We start from the raw sequence: 25613 nt of genomic DNA, 5'->3' as shown, positions 1-25613 counted from the left end.
TAAAGACGATTGATTGATTCTCTGTTTAACCAGGGTTAAACCATCTGACCCTTTGACCAGAGAAGAGTCCCGTGCAGGTGGGCCGGCAGGGACACAAGGATCGGGTCTCCGTCTAGCCGGGCCCGCCCCCGCGCCCCTCTGCTCCGGCCCCGTGCTCCCCCACATCCCTGTGGGTACTCACAACAGGGCCACCTTGAGGGGGATGTAGCGCATCTCCAAGGGGGTCCGGATGAGCTCGGCCACATCCGGGGCAAACTGGTCCAGCTCCAGGAGAAGCTTCTGTTTCTTAAACTGGTCAGGGGACCGAACAAGTCACGGACCATCAGGACGGGCGACCGGAGTCCGCCGGGCCGCCTTCGGCCTCCCCTCGAGGCCCGGCCACAGCCAGGGGACGCGGGGCCCCGAGTTCGCGTGGGCGGTGAGGGGGGTGGGGAGGGCGAGGGGAGGAGACAGAGGCTGGGGGTGAGGGTGGCGTCGGTCCGGCCGGGCTACTCACCACCCCCTTGTTGAAGTCCTGGATGGCCATGTAGAGGGCCACAGCAGTCAGCACATCTGTTGCCTTTGGGGAGAAAAGAACGGGGCAGTGAAGACCGATAACGAGGCGGACCCCGCGGGAAAGCAGGGGACCGTGAGCCCACTGTTGGGTAGGGACTGTCTCTATATGTTGCCAATTTGTACTTCCCAAGCGCTTAGTACAGTGCTCTGCACACAGTAAGCGCTCAATAAATACGACTGATGATGATGACCACGGGAAGCTGCTGCCCCGCCACAATCCCGGGCAGGACTCCCCTCGGCCCCCAAGCAGCTCTCTAGAGAGGGTGGCCGACCCTCGCCAACCGCAGTCGGGACACCGGACCCACCCCGACGGAAGGGCTCTGGAAACCCTGGCGGCGACCCGTCCGCAAGGGCAGGGGAGAGGCTCGAGGAACCGGGACGTGAGGTCCGGCAGCTCCAGAAAGGCTGGGGCCCATTGACCAGAATTCCACACCAAAGCAGCTGAGAAGCAGCGTGGCTCAGTGGAAAGAGCCCGGGCTTTGGAGTCAGAGGTCATGGGTTCAAATCCCGGCTCCGCCACTTGTCAGCTGTGTGACTTTGGGCAAGTCACTTCACTTCTCTGTGCCTCAGTTACCTCACCTGTAAAATGGGGATTAAGACTGTGAGCCCCACGTGGGACAACCTGTTCACCTTGTAATCTCCCTAGCGCTTAGAACAGTGCTTTGCACATAGTAAGCACTTAATAAATGCCATTATTATTATTATTATTACCAAAGCAAAACCAAAGCAAAGCGAAGTATACGCCCACTTAAACGTGCATGCGTGCACGCACATCCCGGGAGCAAAACCCCAAAGCGGTAAGTGAGGAGTAGGCCAGGGCCGGGGGTGGGAGAGCGAGGGCCGGCCCCTCCTCCGTGACCAGCGGGGTTAAACCCTGGCGGAGGCAGTGGGGGAAAGGAAGAGGGATGGACAGGTCGTCGGACTCTCCCCAGCTCAGAAAGGAACTTCTGGGGCAGGGCTGGCTCCCTTGCAGACCGGGACCATCTCTAAATCACCCTGAGAGGGGGCGTAGGGAATGGGGGTTGCGGGGCACCCAACAAGTCTGGACAGCAGGTAGGCCCGCCCTGATGAAAATGTCCAACCTGTATCTCACCCCACCCTAGCCGGAACTCTCCCCGCTCCTCATCCAGTAAGCACTCAATAAATACGACTGAATGAATGAATGAATGAATGAATGAATGAATCCAGCAAACCCCATATTGCTCTCCCCACGGTCAAAGCCCACTGGGAATACCATTTCCTCCGGGAGGACTTCCTCGAGTCACCTCCCATCTCTCCACCCTATTTCCCTTCCAACCGAGGCTCCAACTCTTCCCCAGCACCTACACACTTAAGTCACCACTGCCTCCGTGATACTTTTATACCCATCTCACATACCCCATTCTCTGCCCATCTGCAACTTCAGTGTCCATCTGCCCCGCTCGACCGTCAGCTTCTTGAGGGCAGAGAGGGTGTCTTTTAAATCCTCCGTACACTGCAAGTTCTGCAAACGGCAGGTGCTCAGGACTGCTCAGCACCGGTGAGCCCGAGAACTCTCAAACCCAGTTTAAGTGACTTTTAAAACGGGCAACTTACCATGAATACCAGCTCGGCGTAGTCGACCAGGAAGTGAAAGAGGTATATCATCAGCGGGGTCTGCAGGCGGAAAAGACAGAACCAGAGATCATCATCATCAATCGTATTTATTGAGCGCTTACTATGTGCAGAGCACTGAAATCCAAGCTGACCAGCACCGGGAACTAGACGACGAAGGCATCCAAGAGGCCCAATCCTTTTGTCCCAAACCCAACCCCCAGGCGTGGGACCGATCCATCAGTGGTATTTATTGAGTACTTACCATCTGCTGAACACTGTATTAAACGTTTGGGAGACCACACTACGGCACAACTGGCTAATTGACCAAAGGGACGGGGGCACCGAGGGAGGAGGGAAGAAGGGAGGGTGGGGGCGGGGAGAGAGGGGGCCGCCCCAGGCAACAGCTCCCACCCCTGCCACACAGCCACACTGCCTGCACAGATGCGGTTCAATATATAAAACTCTCCTCAGTGGAATCTCTATCATTTTTTATAGCATTTATTAAGCGCTTACTATGTGCAAAGCACTGTTCTAAGCGCTAGGGAGGTTACAGGGTGATCAGGTTGTCCCACGGGGGGGGCTCAGTCTTCATCCCCATTTTACAGATGAGGTCACTGTGGCCCAGAGAATCAATCTATCAATCAATCAATTGTATTTATTGAGCGCTTACTGTGTGCACAGCACTGTACTAAGCGCTTGGGAAATACAAACTGGCAACATATAGAGACAGTCCCTACCCAACAGTGGGCTCACAGTCTAGAAGGGGGAGACAGAGAACAAAACCAAACATACTAACAAAATAAAATAAATAGAATAGATAGGTACAAGTAAAATAAATAATAGAGTAATAAATATGTACAAACATATATACAGGTGCTGTGGGGAAGGGAAGGAGGTAAGATGCGGGGGATGGAGAGGGGGACGAGGGGGAGAGGAAAGAAGGGGCTCAGTCTGGGAAGGCCTCCTGGAGGAGGTGAGCTCTCAGAAGGGCCTTGAAGGGAGGAAGAGAGCGAGCTTGGCGGATGGGCAGAGGGATTGGGGGCATTCCAGGCCCGGGGGAGGACGTGGGCCGGGGGTCCATGGCGGGACATGAAGGCTGAGGAGGTGCGAATGAGGTTGTCGTTAATGTAACTTGGTGATAACAAGGGCCTTTTTCCCGGGGTGGGGAGGGGGAGAGTCAGTCAGAGAAGTGAAGTGACTTGCCCAAGGTCACACAGCTGACAAGTGGTGGAGCCGGGATTCGAACCCATGACCTCTGACTCCAAAGCCCGGGCTCTCTCCACTGAGCCCGGGTCCCCTCTCTCACGAGGCGGAGTCGGACAGACAGGTACGGCCAACCGTCCTTCCGCGAAGCAGCATCAGACAGACAGGGCGAACCGCGCTCCCGCGGGACAGTGTTAACAGGCACGGCCAACCGCCCTCCGGCGAGGCGGCACCAACAGGCCCGGAGATCCGCGCTCGGGCACCCGGGGAGACCTGGGGAGGCGGAAGGACACTCACTTCATGAAACACGGCTCCCGAGTACGGAGACACTCCCAGGTCCAGCAGGGACAGGCCTTCGACCACTGCAAGACAAGACCCGCCCAGATGCATCAGAGAGCGAGCAGAGACTCCGCTCCCCTCCCCACCACGCAACCCCGCAGGCCCTGGACCAAGCCTAGCAAATGCTCCAGGGGAAAAAATCCCAATCCAAATGGGGGACTAGGAAAGCGGGGAGAACCTGGTTGTGAGCGCAGATCACAGGCGCCCGTCCTCCTCACACACGGAGCAGGCCGGGGCAGCCCGGCTCTGGGCCCGGAGCAGCGCTGCCCACTTGACCGCTAGCTCTGAGGGTCCCATCGAGTCTTCTAACTGTACTGGGCGCTCTGGAGATCCCAGTAGGGTGCTCCACACAATGGAGTCAATCAATCAATCGTATTTATTGAGCGCTTACTGTGTGCAGAGCACCGTACTAAGCGCTTGGGAAGTACAAGTTGGCAACATATAGAGACGGTCCCTACCCAACAGTGGGCTCACAGTCTAGAAGGGGGAGATGGAGAACAAAACCAAACATATTAACAAAATAAAGTAAATAGAATAAATATGTACAGGTAAAATAAATAGAGTAATAAATATGTACAAACATATATACTAGAAGGGGGAGACAGAGAACAAAACCAAACATATTAACAAAATAAATAGAATAAATACGTACAAGTAAAATAAATAGAGTAATAAATATGTGTATGTACAAACATATACAAACATATGAGAAGCAGCATGGCTCAGTGGAAAGAGCCCGGGCTTTGGAGTCAGAGGTCATGGGTTCAAAATCCAGTTCTGCCACTTGTCAGCTGTGTGACTTTGGGCAAGTCACTTAACTTCTCTGGGCCTCAGTTCCCTCATCTGTAAAATAGGGCTGAAGACTGTGAGCCCTCCGTGGGACAACCTGATCACCCTGTAACCTCCCCAGCGCTTAGTACAGTGCTTTGCACATAGTAAGTGCTTAATAAATGCCATTATTATCATTATTATTATTATATATACATATATACAGGTGCTGCAGGGAAGGGAAGGAGGTAAGACGGGGGGATGGAGAGGGGATGAGACCTTAAGACATTAAGAACCGTCTCGTAATTTTATCCAAAATAGCTAAAACCAAAAAATCTCAAGTGTCTGAGAAAAAAGTTCAATCCTCCTTCCTCTAAAGATCCGATTAGGGCGAAGTACGGAAGTTGCTGGTTTCTGCACTATGTACTCAATTGTAGAAAACGGGGGCATCAATTCTGCCGGTTGACTTACTTCAGATACGCCCGCATAAGCTGGAGGAAACTGATTCCTCTGAAAACAAAAATCGCAGGCCCGAAGCCTGGCGCGATAATCAACTTGACAGAGTGGGTTGAAGGCGGCTTTGGAAGCGCTCGGTGAGCACAACTGGCCATCTGATGGGACTGGGGCCATGGCAGGGAGGCAGCGCGGGCCGGATCCGTGACCGCAGACGGTGGCCGGTACCCTCCGCTCGTGATTCCCGCCGCCCTCAGACGGTGCTTCGCATTCGGCACGTGGCCCGGCACAGCCGGGACCCCCGCCGCTCTCCCCTCTCTTTCTCCCTGGCTCCGGGGACTGTGGCCTGATGCCCAAACCCAGCGGGGAATGGGGAAGCGTGCGGTGGAGAAGCGGTACCGTATCAGAAACCCACATGAGAAGTCTCGGCCGAGCTGAGTTAGGGCAAGACTGTTTGAGGTGCAACCCAAGTGAGTTGGAAGAGAAACAGCAGAATCCATGCCTCTTGGTGACCCTATCGCATGGATGCGTGGACCGGATGACAGAGGGAGAATAAACGACCAGTCCACTTCCAAGCCAGTGGCCACGTGGGCCAGCCCAAGATTGGATGAGTGACCAGCCCAGTACTTTTGAACCCAACTAAACTGGGCAGTGGGCACAGAACACATCAGACTGAGATTTTTCCAGGATGACTGTGACTTTGGGGTGGCCCCTGAGGAGCTCACCCAGGAGCCAGCAGTGGCCCGAGGGCTTTAAGGCTCTGGGCCACTCTCCCTCAACAGTGCCAACCTGCCTAAGCCTCGAGAGACCCGGGTCTCCCCTCAATCCACAGCAGTGGGGGAGGGCACAAGGGTCTGTCCGTCACTCAGAGGTGAGTCATCATCATCATCAATCGTATTTATTGAGCGCTTACTATGTGCAGAGCACTGTACTAAGCGCTTGGGAAGTACAATTTGGCAACATATAGAGACAGTCCCTACCCAACAGTGGGCTCACAGTCTAAAAGGGGGAGAAAAGGGGGAGTCAGGGGCCGAGGGGACGGCTCTGTGGGAGGTGGACGGCATACGGGGCCAGAAACATGACACAATCAGTCAGTCGAGCTTGGGGGCATACTGAGCGTCTAACGGCAGCCTACCGTGTACAAAGCACCGCACTGGGTGCTGCAGTAAGTCTCCTACTGTTGGGGAGCTCTGGGCCTGACGGACCCGGCTCCGCGTGTCCCGTGTAACTCCACACACCTTAACGTGGCATCAAAACCAAAGTTTGCCCCTCGCATGAGGTCCAGTGCCTTTCTCCACTAGGAAGTCTCTGGACAAAGCCCTTCCCGGGTGAGGCGGTCAGTCTCACAGGACAGCCACCCTCCCAAACCCTCGCCTCGCCTCAAAATGCCCCCACTGTGGCGGGCGACCATGACTTCTCTGCCCCTCGTCACCCTCGTCCCCGGGTCTTCTTGCCCGCTGCTAATATTGAGAAAGAGGCCCTTGGAGGGAAACGTCATCCCGTCGCCTCAAGCTTAACATGTCCAAAACAGAACTCTTTACTTTCCCACCCAAACCCTGTCCAACTCATCGCATTCCCACTACTGTAGACTTCACCGCCATCCTTTCTGTCTCACGATCCCATAACCTTGACTCCTCTCTCATTCAACCCACATATTCAATCCAACACTAAATTCTGTCGGTTCCACCTTCACAACGTCACTAAAACCCACCCTCTCCTCCTCCATCCAAACCGCTACCATGTTAATCCAATCACTTTTCCTATCCCACCTCAATGACTGTATCGGCCTCCTCGCTGCCCTCCCAGCCTCCTGTTTCTCCCCACTCCAGTCCATACTTCAATCTGCTGCCCAGATCACTTTTCTACAGAAACGTTCGGGACATGTCACCCTGCTCCTCAAAAAACTCCAGTGCTTGCCTAGCCACCTCCTCATCAAACAAAAACTTCTCATCTTTAATAATAATAATGGCATTTATAAAGCGCTTACTATGTGCAAAGCACTGTACTAAGCGCTGGAAAGCACTCAATCACCTTGCCAGCCCCTGCCTCACCTCACTACTCTCCTACTACAAACCTGCCGGCACACTTTGCTGCTCTAATGCCATCCTCCTCACTGTTCCTCACTGTTGTGCTCTGCACACAGTAAGCGCTCAATAAATACGATTGACTGATTCCTCTCCCCCTCGTCCCCCTCTCCACCCCCCACATCTTACCTCCTTCCCTTCCCCACAGCACCTGTATATATGTATATATGTTTGTAAATATTTATTACTCTATTTATTTTACTTGTACAGATCTATTCTATTTATTTTATTTTGTTAGTAGGTTTGGTTTTGTTCTGACTCCCCCTTTTAGACTGTGAGCCCACTGTTGGGTAGGGACTGTCTCTATATGTTGCCAACTTGTACTTCCCAAGCGCTTAGTACAGTGCTCTGCACACAGTAAACGCTCAATAAATACGATTGATTGATTGATTGTTGTATATATGTATATATGTTTGTACGTATTTATTACTCTATTTATTTACTTGTACATATCTATTCTATTTATTTTATTAATATGTTTGGTTTTGTTCTCTGTCTCCCCCTTCTAGACTGTGAGCCCACTGTTGGGTAGGGACCGTCTCTATATGTTGCCAACTTGTACTTCCTAAGAGCTTAGTGCAGTGCTCTGCACACAGTAAGCGCTCAATAAATACGATTGATCGATTGATTGATTCTCGATCCCATCTATCTCACCGCTGACCTCCCACACATGTCCCGCCTCTGGCCTGGAGCGCCCTCCCTCCTCAAATCTGACAGATAGTTATTCTCCCCGACTCCGAAGCCTTACTGAAGGCACCTCTCCTCCAAGAGGCCTTCACTGACATACATATAATTTATGTACTTATTTATTTACATTAATGTCTGTCTCCCCTTCTACACTGTAAGCTTATAGTGGGCAGGGAATGTGCCTGCTTATTGTTGCTTTGTACTCTCCGGCCCCACTCCAAAACCTTACTGAAGGCACCTCTCCTCCAAGAGGCCTTCACTGACATACATATAATTTATTTACTTATTTATTTATATTAATGTCTGTCTCCCCTTCTACAATGTAAGCTTATTGTGTGCAGGGAACGTGCCTGCTTATTGTTGCTTTGTACTCTCCGGCCCCACTCCGAAACCTTACTGAAGGCACCTCTCCTCCCAGGGGCCTTCACTGACATACATATAATTTATTTACTTATTTATTTATATTAATGTCTGTCTCCCCTTCTACATTGTAAGCTTATTGTGGGCAGGGAACGTACCTGCTTATTGTTGCTTTGTACTCTCCGGCCCCACTCCGAAGCCTTACTGAAGGCACCTCTCCTCCAAGAGGCCTTCACTGACATACATATAATTTATTTACTTATTTATATATATTAATGTCTGTCTCCCCTTCTACATTGTAAAGCTTATTGTGGGAAGGGAATGTGCCTGCTTATTGTTGCTTTGTACTCTCCGGTGAGCTTATGTACAGTGCTCTGCACACAGTAAGCACGCAATAAGTACAATTAAATGAATGAATGAATGAATGAATCCAAGTGAGCTCCCGCATTTGAACTCCCTGATTTTATGGTTCTTGGAATTGCAGCTGCTTAAAGAACAGGGAAATAAACTATTGATTGGGAGGGGGACAGGGCTCCCAGGGCCGCCTCCCTCCGGGCACATACGAGCCTAGAAGCTCAAGAAGCTTGTGGCTGTGGATTCACCCAGAATGCAAGAAAACCCGGCCAAAAGTCTCATAATAATTGTAGTATATATTAAACACTTAACTATCTGCCAGGCACTGTACTAAATGCTGGGTTGGATAAAAGCAGGTAAGGTTGGACACAGTCCCTGTCTCACACGGGGCTCGCAGTTTCAACCCCCATTTTACAGATGCGGTAACAGAGGCCCAGAGAAGTGAAGTGACTCGCCCAAGGTCACAGAGCAGACTAGTGGCAGAGTCAGGATTAGAACCCATGACCTTTTCGCTCCCAAGCCTGGGTTTATATCCACTAGGCCATCATCCACCCGACTGCCTTCGGGCCCCGGCTTATAGTGAGAGAAACAACCACCGGCTGAGGGCCCCCCCACCTCCCCCGCCCAAGACGGCGACCAAAACTAATAATAGTAACATTATTATTATTATTAATTGCATTTATTGAGTACTTAATTTGTGCAAAGCACTGTACTACAGGCTTGGGAGAGTACAATATAACATCCTGTTTACTTGTTTTGATGCCTGTCTCTTCTAGACTGTGAACCTGTTGTGAGCAAGGATTGTCTCTGTTGCTGAATTGTACTTTCCAAGCGCTTAGTACAGTGCCCTGCACACAGTAAGCGCTCAATAAATACGACTGAATGAATGAGTGAATGATTCAAACTTCTAGACTGTGAGCCCGCTGTTGGGTAGGGACCATCTCTATATGTTGCCAACTTGTACTTCCCAAGCGCATAGTGCAGTGCTCTGCACACAGTAAGCGCTCAATAAATACAACTGAATGAATTCCCTGCCCACGAGCTCACGCTGTAGTACTTGTTAAGCGCTTACTATGTGCCAAGCACTGTACTAAGCGCTGGGGTGATGAGCAACTGGGGTTGGACACAGTCCCTATCCCGCTTGAGGCTCAGTCTTAACCCTCATTTTATTGATGGGGTAACTGAGGCGGAGAGAAATGAGTTGCCCAAGACCCGCTGCTGGGTAGGGACCGTCTCTGTATGTTGCCAATTTGTACTTCCCAAGCGCTTAGTACAGTGCTCTGCATGCAGTAAGCGCTCAATAAATATGATTGATTGATTGGGAAGTACAAGTTGGCAACATCTGGAGACGGTCCCTACCCAAGAGCAGGCTCACAGGCTAGAATGGGGAGACAGACAACAAAACCTATGAACAAAATAAAATCAGCTGAATAATATGCACAAGTAAAATAGAGTAATAAGTACGTACAATTCATTCAATCGTATTTATTGGGCGCTTACTGTGTGCAGAGCACTGTACTAAGCGCTTGGGAAGTACAAGTCGGCAACATCTAGAGACGGTCCCTACCCAACAGTGGGCTCACAGCCTAGAAGGGGGAGACGGACAACAAAACATATTAACAAAATAAAATCGACTGAATAAATACGTACAAGTAAAATAGAGTAATAAATACGTACAATTCATTCAATCGTATTTATTGAGCTCTTACTGTGTGCAGAGCATCTACAGACGATCCCTACCCAACAGCAGGCTCACAGTCTGGAAGGGGGAGACAGACAACAAAACAAAACACATTAACACAATAAAATCGATCAATCAATCAATCGTATTTGAGCGCTTACTGTGTGCAGAGCACTGTACTAAGCGCTTGGGAAGTACAAGTCGGCAACATCTAGAGACGGTCCCTACCCAACAGCGGGCTCACAGCCTAGAAGGGGGAGACAGACAACAAAACATATTAACAAAATAAAATCGATTGAATAAATATGTACATGTAAAATAGAGTAATAAATACGTACAATTCATTCAATCGTATTTATTGAGCTCTTACTGTGTGCAGAGCATCTACAGACGATCCCTACCCAACAGCGGGCTCACAGTCTGGAAGGGGGAGACAGACAACAAAACAAAACACATTAACACAATAAAATCAATCAATCAATCAATCGTATTTGAGCGCTTACTGTGTGCAGAGCACTGTACCAAGCGCTTGGGAAGTACAAGTTGGCAACATATAGAGACGGTCCCTACCCAACAGTGGGCTCACAGTCTAGAAGGGGGAGACGGAGAACAAAACCAAACATCTTAACAAAATAAAATAAATAGAATAGATATGTACAAGTAAAATAAATAGAGTAATAAATATGTACAAACATATATACAGATATACGAGTGCTGTGGGGAAGGGAAGGAGGTAAGACGGGGGAATGGAGAGGGGGACGAGGAGGAGAGGAAGGAGGGAGTAAAAAAAAAATAATAATAATGATGGCATTTATTAAGTGTTTACTACGTGCAAAGCACTGTTCTAAGCGCTGCAGTAGCTACAATGTAATCAAGTTGTCCCACGTGGCGCTCACAAACAATCTTCTAGACTGTGAGCCCACTGTTGGGTAGGGACTGTCACTATATGTTGCCAGCTTGTACTTCCCAAGCGCTTAGTACAGTGCTCTGCACACAGTAAGCACTCAATACGATTGATTGATTGATTAATCCCCATTTTGCAGATGAGGTCACTGAGGCCCAGAGAAGAGAAGTGACTTGCCCAAAGTCACCCAGCTGACAAGTGGCGGGGCCGAGATTTGAACCCATGACCTCGACCCTCAAACCCGGGCTCTTTCCACTGAGCCACGCTGCTTTGCAAATAGAAATAGAATATATAAAATTTAAATTCAAATTATATTAAATTTGAATATAAATAATCAAATAGAATATGTACAAATAAAATAAACAGAGTAATAAATCCGTACAAACATCTATCTGTAGGGACTGTCTCTATATGTTGCCAACTTGTACTTCCCAAGCGCTTAGTACAGTGCTCTGCACACAGTAAGCGCTCAATAAATACGATTGATTGATTGTACATACTTATTCAATCGATTTTATTTTGTTAATACGTTTTGTTGTCTGTCTCCCCCTTCTAGGCCGTGAGCCCGCTGCTGGGTAGAGACCGTCTCTAGATGCTGCCAACTTGGACTTCCCAAGCGCTTAGTCCAGTGCTCTGCACACAGTAAGCGCCCAATAAGTACGACTGAATGAACTGTACCTATTTATTACTCCATTTATTTTACTTGTACATATTTATTCAATCGATTTTACTTTGTTAATATGTTTTGTTGTCCGTCTCCCCCTTCTAGGCCGTGAGCCCCCTGTTGGGTGGGGACCGTCTCCAGACGTTGCCAACTTGAGGAAACTGAGGCATGGAGAAGGTGAGTGACTTTACCAAGGTCACCCAGCAGGCACGGGGCAGTGCTGAGATTAGAACCCAGGTCCACCCACAAGGCAATGCCGCTTCTGCCTTTGCTTTTACCAGTCAGGCAGAAAGACTGTGTTGGTGAAATTTTCTTTTCTGTTGAGTGAATGGAGAGTAATTCTAAACATGGGATGTGTGATTCTATTTATTTTATTTTGTTAGAATGTTTGGTTTTGTTCTCTGTCTCCCCCTTTTAGACTTGAGCCTACTGTTGGGTAGGGACTGTCTCTAGATGTTGCCAACTTGGACTTCCCAAGCGCTTAGTACAGTGCTCTGCACAGTAAGTGCTCAATAAATACGATTGATTGATTGACTGTATTCCCCAAGCGCTTAGTCCAGTGCTCTGCACACAGTAAGCGCCCAATAAGTACGACTGGATGAATTGTACCTATTTATTACACTTGTACATATTTATTCAATCGATTTTATTTTGTTAATACGGTTTGTTGTGCGTCTCCCCCTTCTAGGCCGTGAGCCCGCTGTTGGGTAGGGACCGTCTCTCGATGTCGCCAACATGAGAAGCAGCGTGGCTCGGTGGAAAGAGCCCGGGCTTTGGGGTCAGAGGTCATCATCATCATCATCAATCGTATTTATTGAGCGCTTACTATGTGCAGAGCACTGTACTAAGCGCTTGGGAAGTACAACTTGGCAACATCTAGAGACAGTCCCTACCCAACAGTGGGCTCACAGTCTAAAAGGGGGAGACAGAGAACAAAACCAAACATACTAACAAAATAAAATAAACAGAATAGATATGTACAAGTAAAATAAATACAGTAATCATCATCATCAATCGTATTTATTGAGCACTTACTATGTGCAGAGCACTGGACTAAGCGCTTGGGAAGTACAACTTGGCAACATCTAGAGACAGTCCCTACCCAACAGTGGGCTCACAGTCTAAAAGGGGGAGACAGAGAACAAAACCAAACATACTAACAAAATAAAATAAACAGAATAGATATGTACAAATAAAATAAACAGAGTAAAAAATAATGTACAAACATATATACAGGTAGTGTGGGGAAGAGAAGGAGGTCATGGGTTCGAATCCCAGCTCCACCACAAGTCTGCTGTGGGACCTTGGGCATGTCACTTAACTTCTCTGAGCCTCAGTTACCTCATCTGTAAAAACGGGGATTAAGACGGTGAGCCCCACGTGGGACAACCTGATCTCACTGTATCCCCCCCCCAGCGCTTAGAACAGTGCTTTGCACATAGTAGGCGCTTAACAAATGCCATCATTAAATTAAATGTATTCCCCAAGAGCTTAGTCCAGTGCTCTGCACACAGTAAGCGCTCAATAAATACGATTGATTGATTGATCTATCGAGGTATCCGGGTGCTGAGGTGAGGGGGATGAGGGGGGATGAGGAGAGGTGTGAGGCCGGGGCCTTCCCCTCAGGCAGGCGGGCGGGCGGGCGTCCCGGGGGTCCCGGTGGTCCTGACCTCGCTTCCAGGCGCTGAGCGGGGATCCCACCTCCACGCGCTCCGCGATGAAGTCGGCCAGGCTGGAGCGGAACAGGGCGGCCCGCACCGTCACGGCGGCCGCCACCACCAACGACAGCGGAGCCGCCATCTTAGCCACAGGCCGCAGGCCTGGAGGACGGGCAGGAGGGCGGGAAGGCGGCGCCGCGCATGCGCGCCAGCGGCTGGCATCCCCGGGGAGCGGCGACACGCATGCGCGCCGGCGGCGGCCGTTCCCCCCATCCCCCCCAGGAGCGGCGAGGCGCATGCGCGCCAGCGGCTGTCGTCCGCTCCCGAGGAGCGCCGCAGTTCCCCCTAGGAGCGGAGCTGCGCATGCGCGCCAGCGGCTGTAGTCCACCCCCGAGGAGCGCTGCCGCGCATGCGCGCTAGCGGCTTCAGTTCCACCCCCCCCCCCCGGAGCGGAGCTGCGCATGCGCGCCAGCGGCTGTAGTCCACCCGCGAGGAGCGCTGCCGCGTATGCGCGCCAGCGGCTGTAGTCCACCCCCGAGGAGCGCTGACGCGCATGCGCGCCAGCGGCTGTAGTCCACCCCCGAGGAGCGCTGACGCGCATGCGCGTCAGCGGCTGTAGTTTCAATAATCATCAATCGTATTTATTGAGCGCTTACTATGTGCAGAGCACTGTACTACGTGCTTGGGAAGTATAAACTGGCAACATATAGAGACAGTCCCTACCCAACAGTGGGCTCACAGTCTAGAAGGGGGAGACAGAGAACAAAGCATATTAAGAAAATAAAATAAATGGAATAGATATGTACAAGTAAAATAAATAAATAAATACAGTAATAGTTCCCCCCCACCCGGAGAGCCAGCGTCTCTATCCCACCCCAGAGGGGCGGCGACGCGCATGCGCGCCATCGGAGGGAATCCGCGCCAGCGGCTGTAGTCCACCCCCGAGGAGCGCTGACGCGCATGCGCGTCAGCGGCTGTAGTTTCAATCAATCAGTCAATCGTATTTTTTCAACCAATCAATCGTATTTATTGAGAGCTTACTGCGTGCATTGCACTGTACTAAGCGCTTGGGAAGTACAAGTTGGCAACATGTAGAGACGGTCCCTACCCAACAGTGGGCTCACAGTCTAGAAGGGGGAGACAGAGAACAAAACATATTAATAAAATAAATAGAATAGATATGTACAAGTAAAATAAATAAATAGAGCAATAGTTTCCCAGCCCCCCGGAGCGCCGCCGCTCATGAGAGCCAGCGCCTAAAGTGTATGTCTCACCCCCACTTCCCGGAGCGGCGCTGCGCATGCGCACCAGCGGCTGTAGTGTGTTCCCCCCACTTCCAGGAGCGGCGCTGCGCATGCGCGCCAGCGGCTGTAGCGTGTTCCCCACTTCCCGGAGCGACGCTGCGCATGCGCGACAGCGCCTGTAGTGTGTTCCCCCCCACTTCCAGGAGCGGCGCTGCGCATGCGCGCCAGCGGCTGTAGTGTGTTCCCCACTTCCCGGAGCGACGCTGCGCATGCGCGCCAGCGCCTGTAGTCCCCCCGCCCCCGAAGAACGGCGCCGCGCATGCGCACAAGCGGCTGTAGGCCCCCCACCAGGAGCGGCGCCTCGGCGGGCACCCGCAGGGAAAACTACCATTCCCAGAAGCCCGCGCGCCGAGGCGGACCCGGGCTACGGGAGCCATAGAAGGGCAATCTTAGTCCACGGAGGGCGGTGGGGGGAGGTTTGATGGAATAATAATAAATATAAATAATAATAATGGCATTTATAAAGCGCTTACTATGTGCAAAACACTGTTCTAAGCTCTTGGGAGGTTACAAGGTGAACGGGTTGTTCCACGGGGGGCTTACCGTTTTAATCCCCGTTTTACAGATAATAATAATAATAATAATGGCATTTATGAAGCGCTTACTATGTGCAAAGCACTGTTCTAAGCGCTGGGGAGGTTACAAGTTGATCAGATTGTCCCACGGGGGGCTCACAGTCTTCATCCCCGTTTTACAGATGTGGTAACTGAGGCCCAGAGAAGTGAAGTGACTTGCCCAAAGTCACACAGCTGACACGCGGAGGAGCCGGGATTTGAACCCATGACCTCTGATTCCAAAGCCCGGGCTCTTTCCACTGAGCCACGCTAATAACAATAGTGGCACTTATGAAGTGCTCACTATGTGCAAAGCACTGTTCTAAGCGCTGGATCAGGTTGTCCCACGGGGGGGATCACAGTCTTCATCCCCATTTGACAGATAAGGTCATTGAGTCCCAGAGAATAATAATAATGATAATAATAATAATAATGGCATTTGCTAAGCGCTTACTATGTACAAAGCACTGTTCTAAGCGCTGGGGGGGATACAAGGTGATCAGGTTGTCCCACATGGGGCTCAAAATCTTCATCCCCACTTTACAGATGAGGGAACTGAGGCTCAGAGAAGTTAAATGACTTGCCCAAGGTCACACAGCAGACACATGGCAGAGTGGGGATTCGAACCCATGACCTCTGACTCCCAAGCCCAGGCTCTTTCCACTGAGCTACGCTGCTTCTCTAAGCGGAGGGCGACTGGGGCACAAGTGCCTCCGCCAGACTGTAAACTCCCCGTGGGCAGGAAATGTGTTGTACTCTCCTAAGTGCTTAGTACAGTAAACCTCAATAAATACAACTGATTGATTGGGAGAGAACGATGAAAGGCAGTGCCTGCCCCCAACGAGCTGCCAATTCTAGCGATTTGGATTGCACCGTATTGTGAAAAGGCCCTTCGCCTGACCCAGGAATGGAGATTGTGTGGGAGCCTCTGCCGACTCGGTGCCCTGCCTTGGCACTGGCCCGGGCTTCCGCGGAAGTCGTGGGAACGGTGACTTGGTGGCCGACAAATGCACCAGCTTCAGGAGGAACTGGAGCACAGAACGCTGCCATCCCTTCCCCCTTTCCCCTAGGGCTCACACACTTCCCCCTCCCCGTTCCCCTGGGCCTAGCGCTCTCCTCTTTCCCGTGCCCCTGGGCCTTGGGCTCTCCCCTTTCCCGTGGCCCTGGGCCTCGGGTTTCCCCCACTCCCTATGCCCCTGGGCCTTGGGTTTCCCCCACTCTCCATGCCCCGGGGCCTAGCACTCCACCCTTCCCCATGCCCCTCGTGCTCACTCTACCTCCCTCCCGGTGCCCCTCGGGCTCGCGTCCCACCTCCACGTGCCCCTCAGCCTTGCCTTCTCCCACCCAGACACCCAGGTGCCCCTCGGGCTCCTTCTCCCCCCCTCCACATGCCCCTCAGGCTCAAGCTCTGCCCCTCCCCTGATAAAAGCCCCCATGGACCACAGATTACCCAAGCTGGGTTGGCAACAGGCTCGGTGTTGCCATGGGCCCCTTGCCCCACCCCCCCGCCTCGTCTGGGAAGCACCCAGACCCGAGGGTTGAGTTGACAGAGAGACAGGGAGTCCTAAACGGTCCAGCCCAGCCCGATCTAATCCCAGTGGCTACCCTCGATACCCCCTCCACGGTGTCCCGCACAATGGTCCGAATCTGCCTCGGGACCCCCTTAAATAAGGGTAGGGTGGAGTTTCTGGGCCAGGGAAGGCATCAACAGGCCCAGGGACTTGGAGACCTGCAGCCTTGGGTGCTGGTCAGGGCCTCTGGAAGAGGTGGGAGAAGAGAAGGAGAGAGGAAAGGAGAGGGAGGAGACACTGGAGTTTTTGCTTGTCCGGTCCCCTCACTTCCCTATCTGTGTCTCTGGCGGTCCCAGGCCAGGGCCTCTGCTCTTTGGGCAGCCACACAGGGGCCACCCTTCTGTCCAGCCAGGGGTCAGGGGCATGGCCCCACCCTTGAGCGTCCCACCCCGCCCCACCGGCCAGCCCTCACTGCCCCAGGGGCTGCCCTCTACCCTGCTTCCTGTTTTGTCCCAACCTGCAGGGAAATACCCACAAGCTGCCTGTCCACGTGCCGGGCCCCTGAGTCAGAGGTGAGCGTCCTGCCCCGGGGCTTCCACCCTCCCCTTCTGTCCCATGCACTAGGGTCTCCTCTTGGTGGACAGACATGGGGAGGGACGAGCTAGCGGTCACCGGCCGGTCTCCCGGGACCCAGAGTTGCCTATGGCTCCACATGGGGCCAGGACCACTCGGAGATGCCAAGGCTGCGGTGGAGGCAAGGAATCAATCAATCAATCAATCAATCAATCGTATTTATTGAGCGCTTACTGTGTGCAGAGCACTGTACCAAGTGCTTGGGAAGTACAAGTTGGCAACATATAGAGACGGTCCCTACCCAACAGTGGGCTCACAGTCTACAAGGGAGAGACGGAGAACAAAACAAAACATATTAGCCAAATAAAATAAATAGAATAGATATGTACAAGTAAAATAAATAGAGTAATAAATACATACAAACATATATACAGGTGCTGCGGGGAAGGGAAGGAGGTAAGGCAGGAGGGATGGAGAGGGGGGAGGAGGGGGAGAGGAAGGAGGGGGCTCAGACTGGGAAGGCCTCCTGGAGGAGGTGAGCTCTCATTAGGGCCTTGAAGGGAGGAAGAGAGCTAGCTTGGCGGATGGGCGGAGGGAGGGCATTCCAGGCCAGGGGGAGGACGTGGGCCGGGGGTCGACGGCGGGACAGGGGAGAATGAGGCACGGTGAGGAGATTAGCGGCAGAGGAGCGGAGGGTGCGGGCTGGGCTGGAGAAGGAGAGAAGGGAGGTGAGGTAGGAGGGGGCGAGGGGATGGATGGACAGCCTTGAAGCCCAGGGTGAGGAGTTTCTGCCTGATGCGTAGGTTGATTGGTAGCCACTGGAGATTTTTGAGGAGGGGAGTAACTGGAACTGGAATGGGAAGGGGAGATGGGGCGAGGTGGCAGGTTGGGAACCTCAGAGGTCAGGGGCCAGGCCACCTGGGAGCTTGGGGCCAGGGCGGGGACACTCCATGGGGTTCAAGTTCTTCCAACCTGACACTTTTGGGGCAGAGGTTGCCTCGGGGCCTGGCCCTCCTGCCCCTGCGGTGTCAAAAGCCCCACCAGTGACCCGGAGGAAGGAGGAGGCCGGATGGGAAGGGACAGGGAAAGGCAGGATGGGAGCCAGAATGCCTCCCTACCATGGGCCCAAGGCGGCGATGAGGAGAGGCGAGGAGTTCCTCTCGGGGATAGACCCGCCGCACTATTATTATTTTTTAATAATAAATATGTTAAGTCCTTACTAGGTGTCAAGCATTGTTCTAAGCACTGAGATAGATACCAGTTAATCAGTTTGGATACAGTCCCCACCCCACATGTGACTCACACTCTAAGTAGGAGGGAGAAGAGATATTTTACGTTTTACAGCTGAGGAAACAAAGGCATAGAGAAGCTAGGTGATTTGTCCGAGATCACACAGCAGTCTAATTAAGTGTCAGAATTAGAACCCTGGTCCTCTGACTTCCGGGCCTGTGCTCTTTCTCTCCCCATTCCACTCCCCGTTCGCTCCAGGGGGAGGGCTTGGAAGGCTTTCTGACCCGATTCACTCTAATGAGGGGTGGGCTAAGGGGTCACCCAACCTGTCCCCCATCTGGGCCCCACCAGGTTCTGGCTTAGCGATCGCTCTGCTCCCAGCCACAGTCCAGCCTTGCTCGGGGCACCTTGTCCACCTCATGGCCTGCTCGAGGGGGCTCAGGGAGGAGAGGGCTGCCCTCAGCTTCAGCCAGGGTGGGAGCTGGACAATCAATCAATCAATCGCATTTATTGAGCGCTTACTGTGTGCAGAGCACTGGACTAAGCGCTTGGGAAGTACAAGTTGGCAACATCTAGAGACAGTCCCTACCCGACAGTGGGCTCACAGTCTAAAAGGGGGAGACAGAGAACAAAACCAAACGTACTAACAAAATAAAATAAATCATCATCATCATCATCATCAATTGTATTTATTGAGCGCTTACTGTGTGCAGAGCACTGGACTAAGCGCTTGGGAAGTCCAAGTTGGCAACATAGAGAGACAGTCCCTACCCAACAGTGGGCTCACAGTCTAAAAGGGGGAGACAGAGAACAAAACCAAACATACTAACAAAATAAAATAAATCATCATCATCATCATCATCATCATCATCAACTCTATTTATTGAGTGCTTACTGTGTGCAGAGCACTGGACTAAGCACTTGGGAAGTCCAAGTTGGCAACATATAGAGACAGTCCCTACCCAACAGTGGGCTCACAGTCTAAAAGGGGGAGACAGAGAACAAAACCAAACATACTAACAAAATAAAATAAATAGAATAGACATGGACAAGTAAAACAAATAAATAGAGTAATAAAAATGTACAAACATATATACATATGTACAGGTGCTGTGGGGAAGGGAAGGAGGTAAGATGAGGGGGATGAGAGGGGGAGGAGGGTGAGACAGGTAGCCACAGAAGGGAGTGGGAGAAGAGGAAAGGAGGGTTTAGTCAGGGAAGGCCTCCTGGAAATGTTCCTTCAATAGGCTTTGAAGGCGGGGAGAATAATTGTCTTGTTATGTTCGGAGCACTGTACTAAGCTCCCTCCTGCTACTTGCCTCACCTGCCACTTTGCTTATGATGATGATGACGGCATTTATTAAGCGCACTGTTCTAAGCGCTGGGGAGGTTACAAGGTGATCGGGTTGTCCCATGCCGGGGCTCACAGTCCTAATCTTCATTTTACGGATGAGGAAACTGAGGCCCGGAGAAGCGAAGTGACTTGCCCAAAGTCACCCAGCAGACAAGTGCCGGAGCCGGGATTTGAACCCGTGACCTCTGACTCCAAAGCCCAGGCTCTTTCCACTGAGCCACGCCGCTTATCTTCAGCACCCAGCCCAGGTTTGGCCCCTTCCCACCATATACCTTCCCAAGTCCCTGGGTCCCAGGCACGACCCCCCCCTGAAAGAGAACACCCCGTCTCCTCCCCGGCCTCGGTTTTACTGTGCAGGGAGAGAGCCCTAGCTCACCTCTCCCCTCCAGGCCAGGTTTATAATAATAATGGTGGTATTTGTTAAGCGCTTACTATGTGCCAAGCACTGTTCTAAGCGCTGGGGGGGGGGCTACAAGGTGATCAGGTTGTCCCACTTGGGGCTCACAGTCTTAATCCCCATTTTACAGATGAGGTCACTGAGGCACAGAGAAGTTAAGCGGCTTGTCCAAGGTCACACAGCTGACTCGTGGCGGAGCCGGAATTCGAACCCAGGACCTCTGACTCCCAAGCCCTCGCTCTTTCCACTGAGCCACACCTCGCTACCTTCTCTGAGGCAAGTATCAAGCAGCCAGTATATAGCAATCAAAATGACGGATTTGTTAGGTGCTTAGTATGTGTCAAACAGTGGGCTGGATAGAAGCTAATCAGGCTGGACACAGTCCATGTCTCGCACGGGGCTCACAGTCTTAATCCCCATTTTACACGTGAAGCAACTGAGGCATGGAGAAATTAAGTGACTCTACCAAGGTCACACTGCAGAGGAATGGAGGAGTTGGGATCGGAACCCAGGTCCTCTAGTGGATACAGCACGGGCCTGAGGGTCAGAAGGTCATGGGTTCTAATCCCCGGCTCCACCACTTTTCTGCTGTGTGACCTTGGGCGAGTCACTTAACTTCTCTATGCCTCAGTTCCCTCATCCGTAAAATGGGGATAAAGACTGTGAGCCCCATGTGGGACAACCTGGTGACCTCGTATCCTCCCCAGTGCTTAGAACAGTGCTTGGCAAATAGAAGTGCTTAACAAAAGCCATTATTATTATTATTATTATTATTATTATTATTATTATTATTATCATTATTCATTCAGAGAAGCAGCGTGGCTCAGTGGAAAGAGCACGGGCTTTGGAGTCAGAGGTTATGGGTTCGAATCCCAACTCCGCCACATGTCTGCTGTGTGACCTTGGGCAAGTCACTTAACTTCTCTGAGCCTCAGTTACCTCATCTGTAAAATGGGGATAAAGACTGTGAGCCCCACGTGGGACAACTTGATCAGCCTGTATCCTCTCCAGGGCTTAGAACAGTGCTTTGCACATAGTAAGCGCTTAACAAATGCCAATTATTATTATTATTATTATTAACTTCTCTATGCCTCAGTTCCCTCATCTGTAAAATGGGGATAAAGACTGTGAGCCCCACATGGGACAACCTGGTGACCTCGCATCCTCCCCAGTGCTTAGAACAGTGCTTGGCACATAGTAAGCGCTTAACAAAAGCCATTATTATTATTCATTCAGAAAAGCAGCGTGGCTCGGTGGAAAGAGCACGGGCTTTGGAGTCAGAGGTTATGGGTTCGAATCCCAACTCCACCACATGTCTGCTGTGTGCCCTTGGGCAAGTCACTTAACTTCTCTGAGCCTCAGTTCCCTCATCTGTAAAATGGGGATTAATCAATCAATCAATCGTATTTATTGAGCGCTTACCGTGTGCAGAGCACTGTACTAAGCGCTTGGGAAGTCCAAGTTGGCAACATCTAGAGACGGTCCCTACCCAACAGTGGGCTCACAGTCTAAAAGGGGGGAGACAGAGAACAAAACCAAACATACCAACAAAATAAAATAAATAGAATAGATAGGTACAAGTAAGACTGTGAGCCCCACGTGGGACAACTTGATCACCTCGTATCCCCACCCAGCGCTTAGAACAGTGCTCTGCACATAGTAAGCGCTTAATGAATGTCATTATTATTATTATTATTATTATTATTATTATTCAATCGTATTTATTGAGATGGGGGATGCCCCGCCCCCTTTAAGACTGCAAGCCCGTTGTTGGATAAGGACCGTCTCTATATGTTGCCAACTTGTGCTTCCCAGGCGCTTAGTCCAGTGTTCCGCACACAGTAAGCGCTCAATATATACGATTATTTATATTATATATTATTATATATATTATATATCATGTATAATATAATATATAATAATAATAACAAACGCTCAATACGATGGATTGATTATTATTAAATAATATTGAATGAAAATGAATGAATGTGCGGAGGGAGGGCATTCCAGGCCAGGGGGAGGACGCGGGACGGGCGGGAACGACGCGGCCGATTTGTCCTTCCCAAGCGCTCAGTCCAGTGCTCCGCACACAGTAGGCGCTCAATAAATACGACTGAATGAATGGATGACTAATGAGGGCCGGACCGTCCGGACCCTGCCGGGGGTCGGGGGAGGTCGGGGTCCCCACGGGAGACCACCGAGTCATCATCATCACCATCATCAATCGTATTTATTGAGCGCTTACTATGTGCAGAGCACTGTACTAAGCGCTTGGGAAGTACAAATTGGCAACATATAGAGAGAGTCCCTACCCAACAGTGGGCTCACAGTCTAAAAGGGAGAGACAGAGAACAAGACCAAACATACTAACAAAATAAAATAAATAGAATAGATATGTTCCCTCGTATTTATTGAGCGCTTACTGTGTGCAGAGCACTGGACTAAGCGCTTGGGAAGTCCAAGTTGGCAACATCTAGAGACGGTCCCTACCCAACAGCGGGCTCACAGTCTAGAAGGGGGAGACAGAGAACAAAACCAAACATACTAACAAAATAAAATAAATAGAATAGATATGTACAAGTAAAATAGAGTAATAAATATGTACAAACATATATACATATATACAGGTGCTGTGGGGAAGGGAAGGAGGTAAGACGGGGGGGATGGAGAGGGGGGCGAGGGGGAGAGGAAGGAGGGGGCAAATAATAATACTAATAATGATGGCATTTATTAAGCGCTTACTAGGTGCAAAGCACTGTTCTAAGCGCTGGGGGGGATACAAGGTCATCAAGTTGTCCCACGTGGGGCTCACGAACTTAATCTTCTAGACTGTGAGCCCACTGTTGGGTAGGGACTGTCTCCATATGTTGCCAGCTTGTACTTCCCAAGCGCTCAGTACAGTGCTCTGCACAAAGTAAGCGCTCAACAATACGATTGATTAATCCCCATTTTGCAGATGAGGTAACTGAGGCCCAGAGAATCAATCAATAAATCGTATTTATTGAGCGCTTACTGTGTGCATGTTTGTAAGGACTGATTACTCTATTTATTTTACTTGTACATATTCTATTTATTTTATTTTGTTAATATGTTTGGTTTTGTTCTCTGTCTCCCCCTTTTAGACTGGGTAGGGACCGTCTCTACATGTTGCCAACTTGTAGTTCCCAAGCGCTTAGTACACTGCTCTGCACACAGTAAGCGCTCAATAAATACGATTGATTGATTGATTGATTCTCTGTCTCCCCCTTCTATCACTCAATCAATCGTATTTATTGAGCGCTTACCGTGTGCAGAGCACTGGACTAAGCGCTTGGGAAGTCCAGGTTGGCCACATCTAGAGACGGTCCCTACCCGACAGCGGGCTCACAGTCTAGAAGGGGGAGACAGAGAACAAAGCAAAACATATTAACAAAATAAAATAAATAGAGTAGATATGTACAAGTAAAATAAATAAATAGACTGTGAGCCCGCTGTTGGGTAGGGACCGTCTCTATATGTGGCCAACTTGGACCTCCCAAGCGCTTAGTACAGTGCTCTGCGCACAATAAGCGCTCAATAAATACGATTATTTATATTTATATTATATTATATATATTTTATGTATAATATAATATATAATAATAAAAACAAACGCTCAATAAATACTATTGACTGATTATTATTAAATAAGATTGAATGAATGAATGCATATATATAATATTATATAATAATAATAAGCGCTCAATAAATACGATTATTATTAAATACGATTGAATGAATGAATATATAACATTATATAATAATAAGCTCTCAATAAATACGATTGATTGATTGATTATTATTAAATACGATTGAATGAATGAATGACTATATAATATTATATAACAATAATAAGCGCTCAATAAATACGATTGATTGATTAGTATTAAATGCGATTGAATGAATGAATGACTATATATAATATTATATAATAATAATAAGCGCTCAATAAATACGATTGATTGATTATTATTAAATACGATTGAATGATTGACTATATATAATATTATATAATAATAATAAGCGCTCAATAAATACGATTGATTGATTGATTATCATTAAATACGATTGAATGAATGACTATATATAATATTATATAATGATAAGCGCTCAATAAATACGATTGATTGATTATCATTAAATACGATGGAATGAATGAATGACTATATATAATATTATATAATGATAATAAGTGCTCAATAAATAAGATCGATTGATTATCATTAAATACGATTGAATGAATGACTACATATATTATATAATGATAATAAGCGCTCAATAAATACGATTGAATGAATGAATGACTGTATATAATATTATATAATGATAACAAGCGCTCAATAAATTCGATTGACTGACTGATTATTAAGTACGATTGAATGAATGACTCCCCCCCCACCGCGGCGGGAGGGGCGGAGCGGCGCGGGCTCCTGATTGGAGGCCGCCCGTGACGTCAAGCCGGCGGGCGCCCCCCCTTTGTGACGTCACGATCAGCTGTTTGAACGTTCCAATTTGTGCGGTGGCAGCTGCAAACCCTCGGCGTCCGGCGGAGCAGTCGGGAGTCCCGGCATCGCGCAGGCGCAGCGGACCGGATCCGACAGGACTGGACCGAACCGGACCGGACCGGACCGTCCGACTGACTGACTTGGGACCCCCAGCACCGGTCGCCACCCGACTACCTCATCGCCCCGGAGGCGTCCAGTCCAGTCCAGCCCCTCGGACCCCCCCCCCCGCCCCCACAAAGCAGGGTGAGTTGGGGTCAAAGGGGGCGAGGGGCGCCCCCCCCGCGGCCGGTCCCGGCTTGCTCGGCTCCGGGCCCTTTGTCCGGCCGCTCCACCAATCGCCGCGGGCGAAAGCCCCGAGCTCCCTCCCCATTGGCCGGCCCGGTGGGTGACGTCACTCGATTTGCATATGACTTTGAGGCGCCGGGCAGGCCGCTCCCGGCCCCCGCCCGCTTCATTCACTCATTCATTCATTCATTCATTCAGTCCTATTTATAATAATAATAATAATGATGGTATTTGTTAAGCGCTTACTATGTGCAAAGCACTGTTCTAAGCGCTGGGGGCATACAAGTTGATCACGTTGTCCCACATGGGGCTCACAGTCTTCATCCCCATTTTACAGATGAGGGAACCGAGGCACAGAGAAGTTAAGTGACTTGCCCAAAGTCACACAATTGGCGGAGCCGGGATTTGAACCCATGACCTCTGACTCCAAAGCCCGGGCTCTTTCCACTGAGCCACAGTGCACTTACTGTGTGCAGAGCACTGGACTAAGCGCTTGGGAAGCCCAAGTTGGCAACACAGAGAGATGGTCCCTACCCAACATTCATTCATTCGTCTTCATTGAGCACTTACTGTGTGCAGAGCACTGGACTAAGCGCT

The 25613-nt window shown here is 50.3% G+C and overlaps 1 protein-coding gene across 1 annotated transcript in view; it reads right to left on the bottom strand.

Moving 5' to 3' along the window:
- The window catches only part of PIGU (phosphatidylinositol glycan anchor biosynthesis class U), a 29350-nt gene extending 15918 nt beyond the window's left edge, over positions 1-13432 (bottom strand). Inside the window, exons 1-5 of the mRNA XM_038757174.1 lie at positions 13298-13432; positions 3631-3695; positions 2131-2190; positions 497-559; positions 182-291 (exon numbers count right to left, since the gene is read on the bottom strand). Coding sequence (XP_038613102.1) covers positions 182-291; positions 497-559; positions 2131-2190; positions 3631-3695; positions 13298-13427 — 428 coding nt within the window. The 5' untranslated portion in view covers positions 13428-13432. The remainder of the gene's footprint in view (positions 1-181; positions 292-496; positions 560-2130; positions 2191-3630; positions 3696-13297) is intronic.
- Positions 13433-25613: the final 12181 nt, after the last annotated feature.

The sequence above is a fragment of the Tachyglossus aculeatus genome, chromosome 15, assembly GCF_015852505.1.
Source record: "Tachyglossus aculeatus isolate mTacAcu1 chromosome 15, mTacAcu1.pri, whole genome shotgun sequence".
NCBI lineage: Eukaryota > Metazoa > Chordata > Mammalia > Monotremata > Tachyglossidae > Tachyglossus > Tachyglossus aculeatus.
This window is presented reverse-complemented; position numbering and strand designations above follow the sequence as displayed.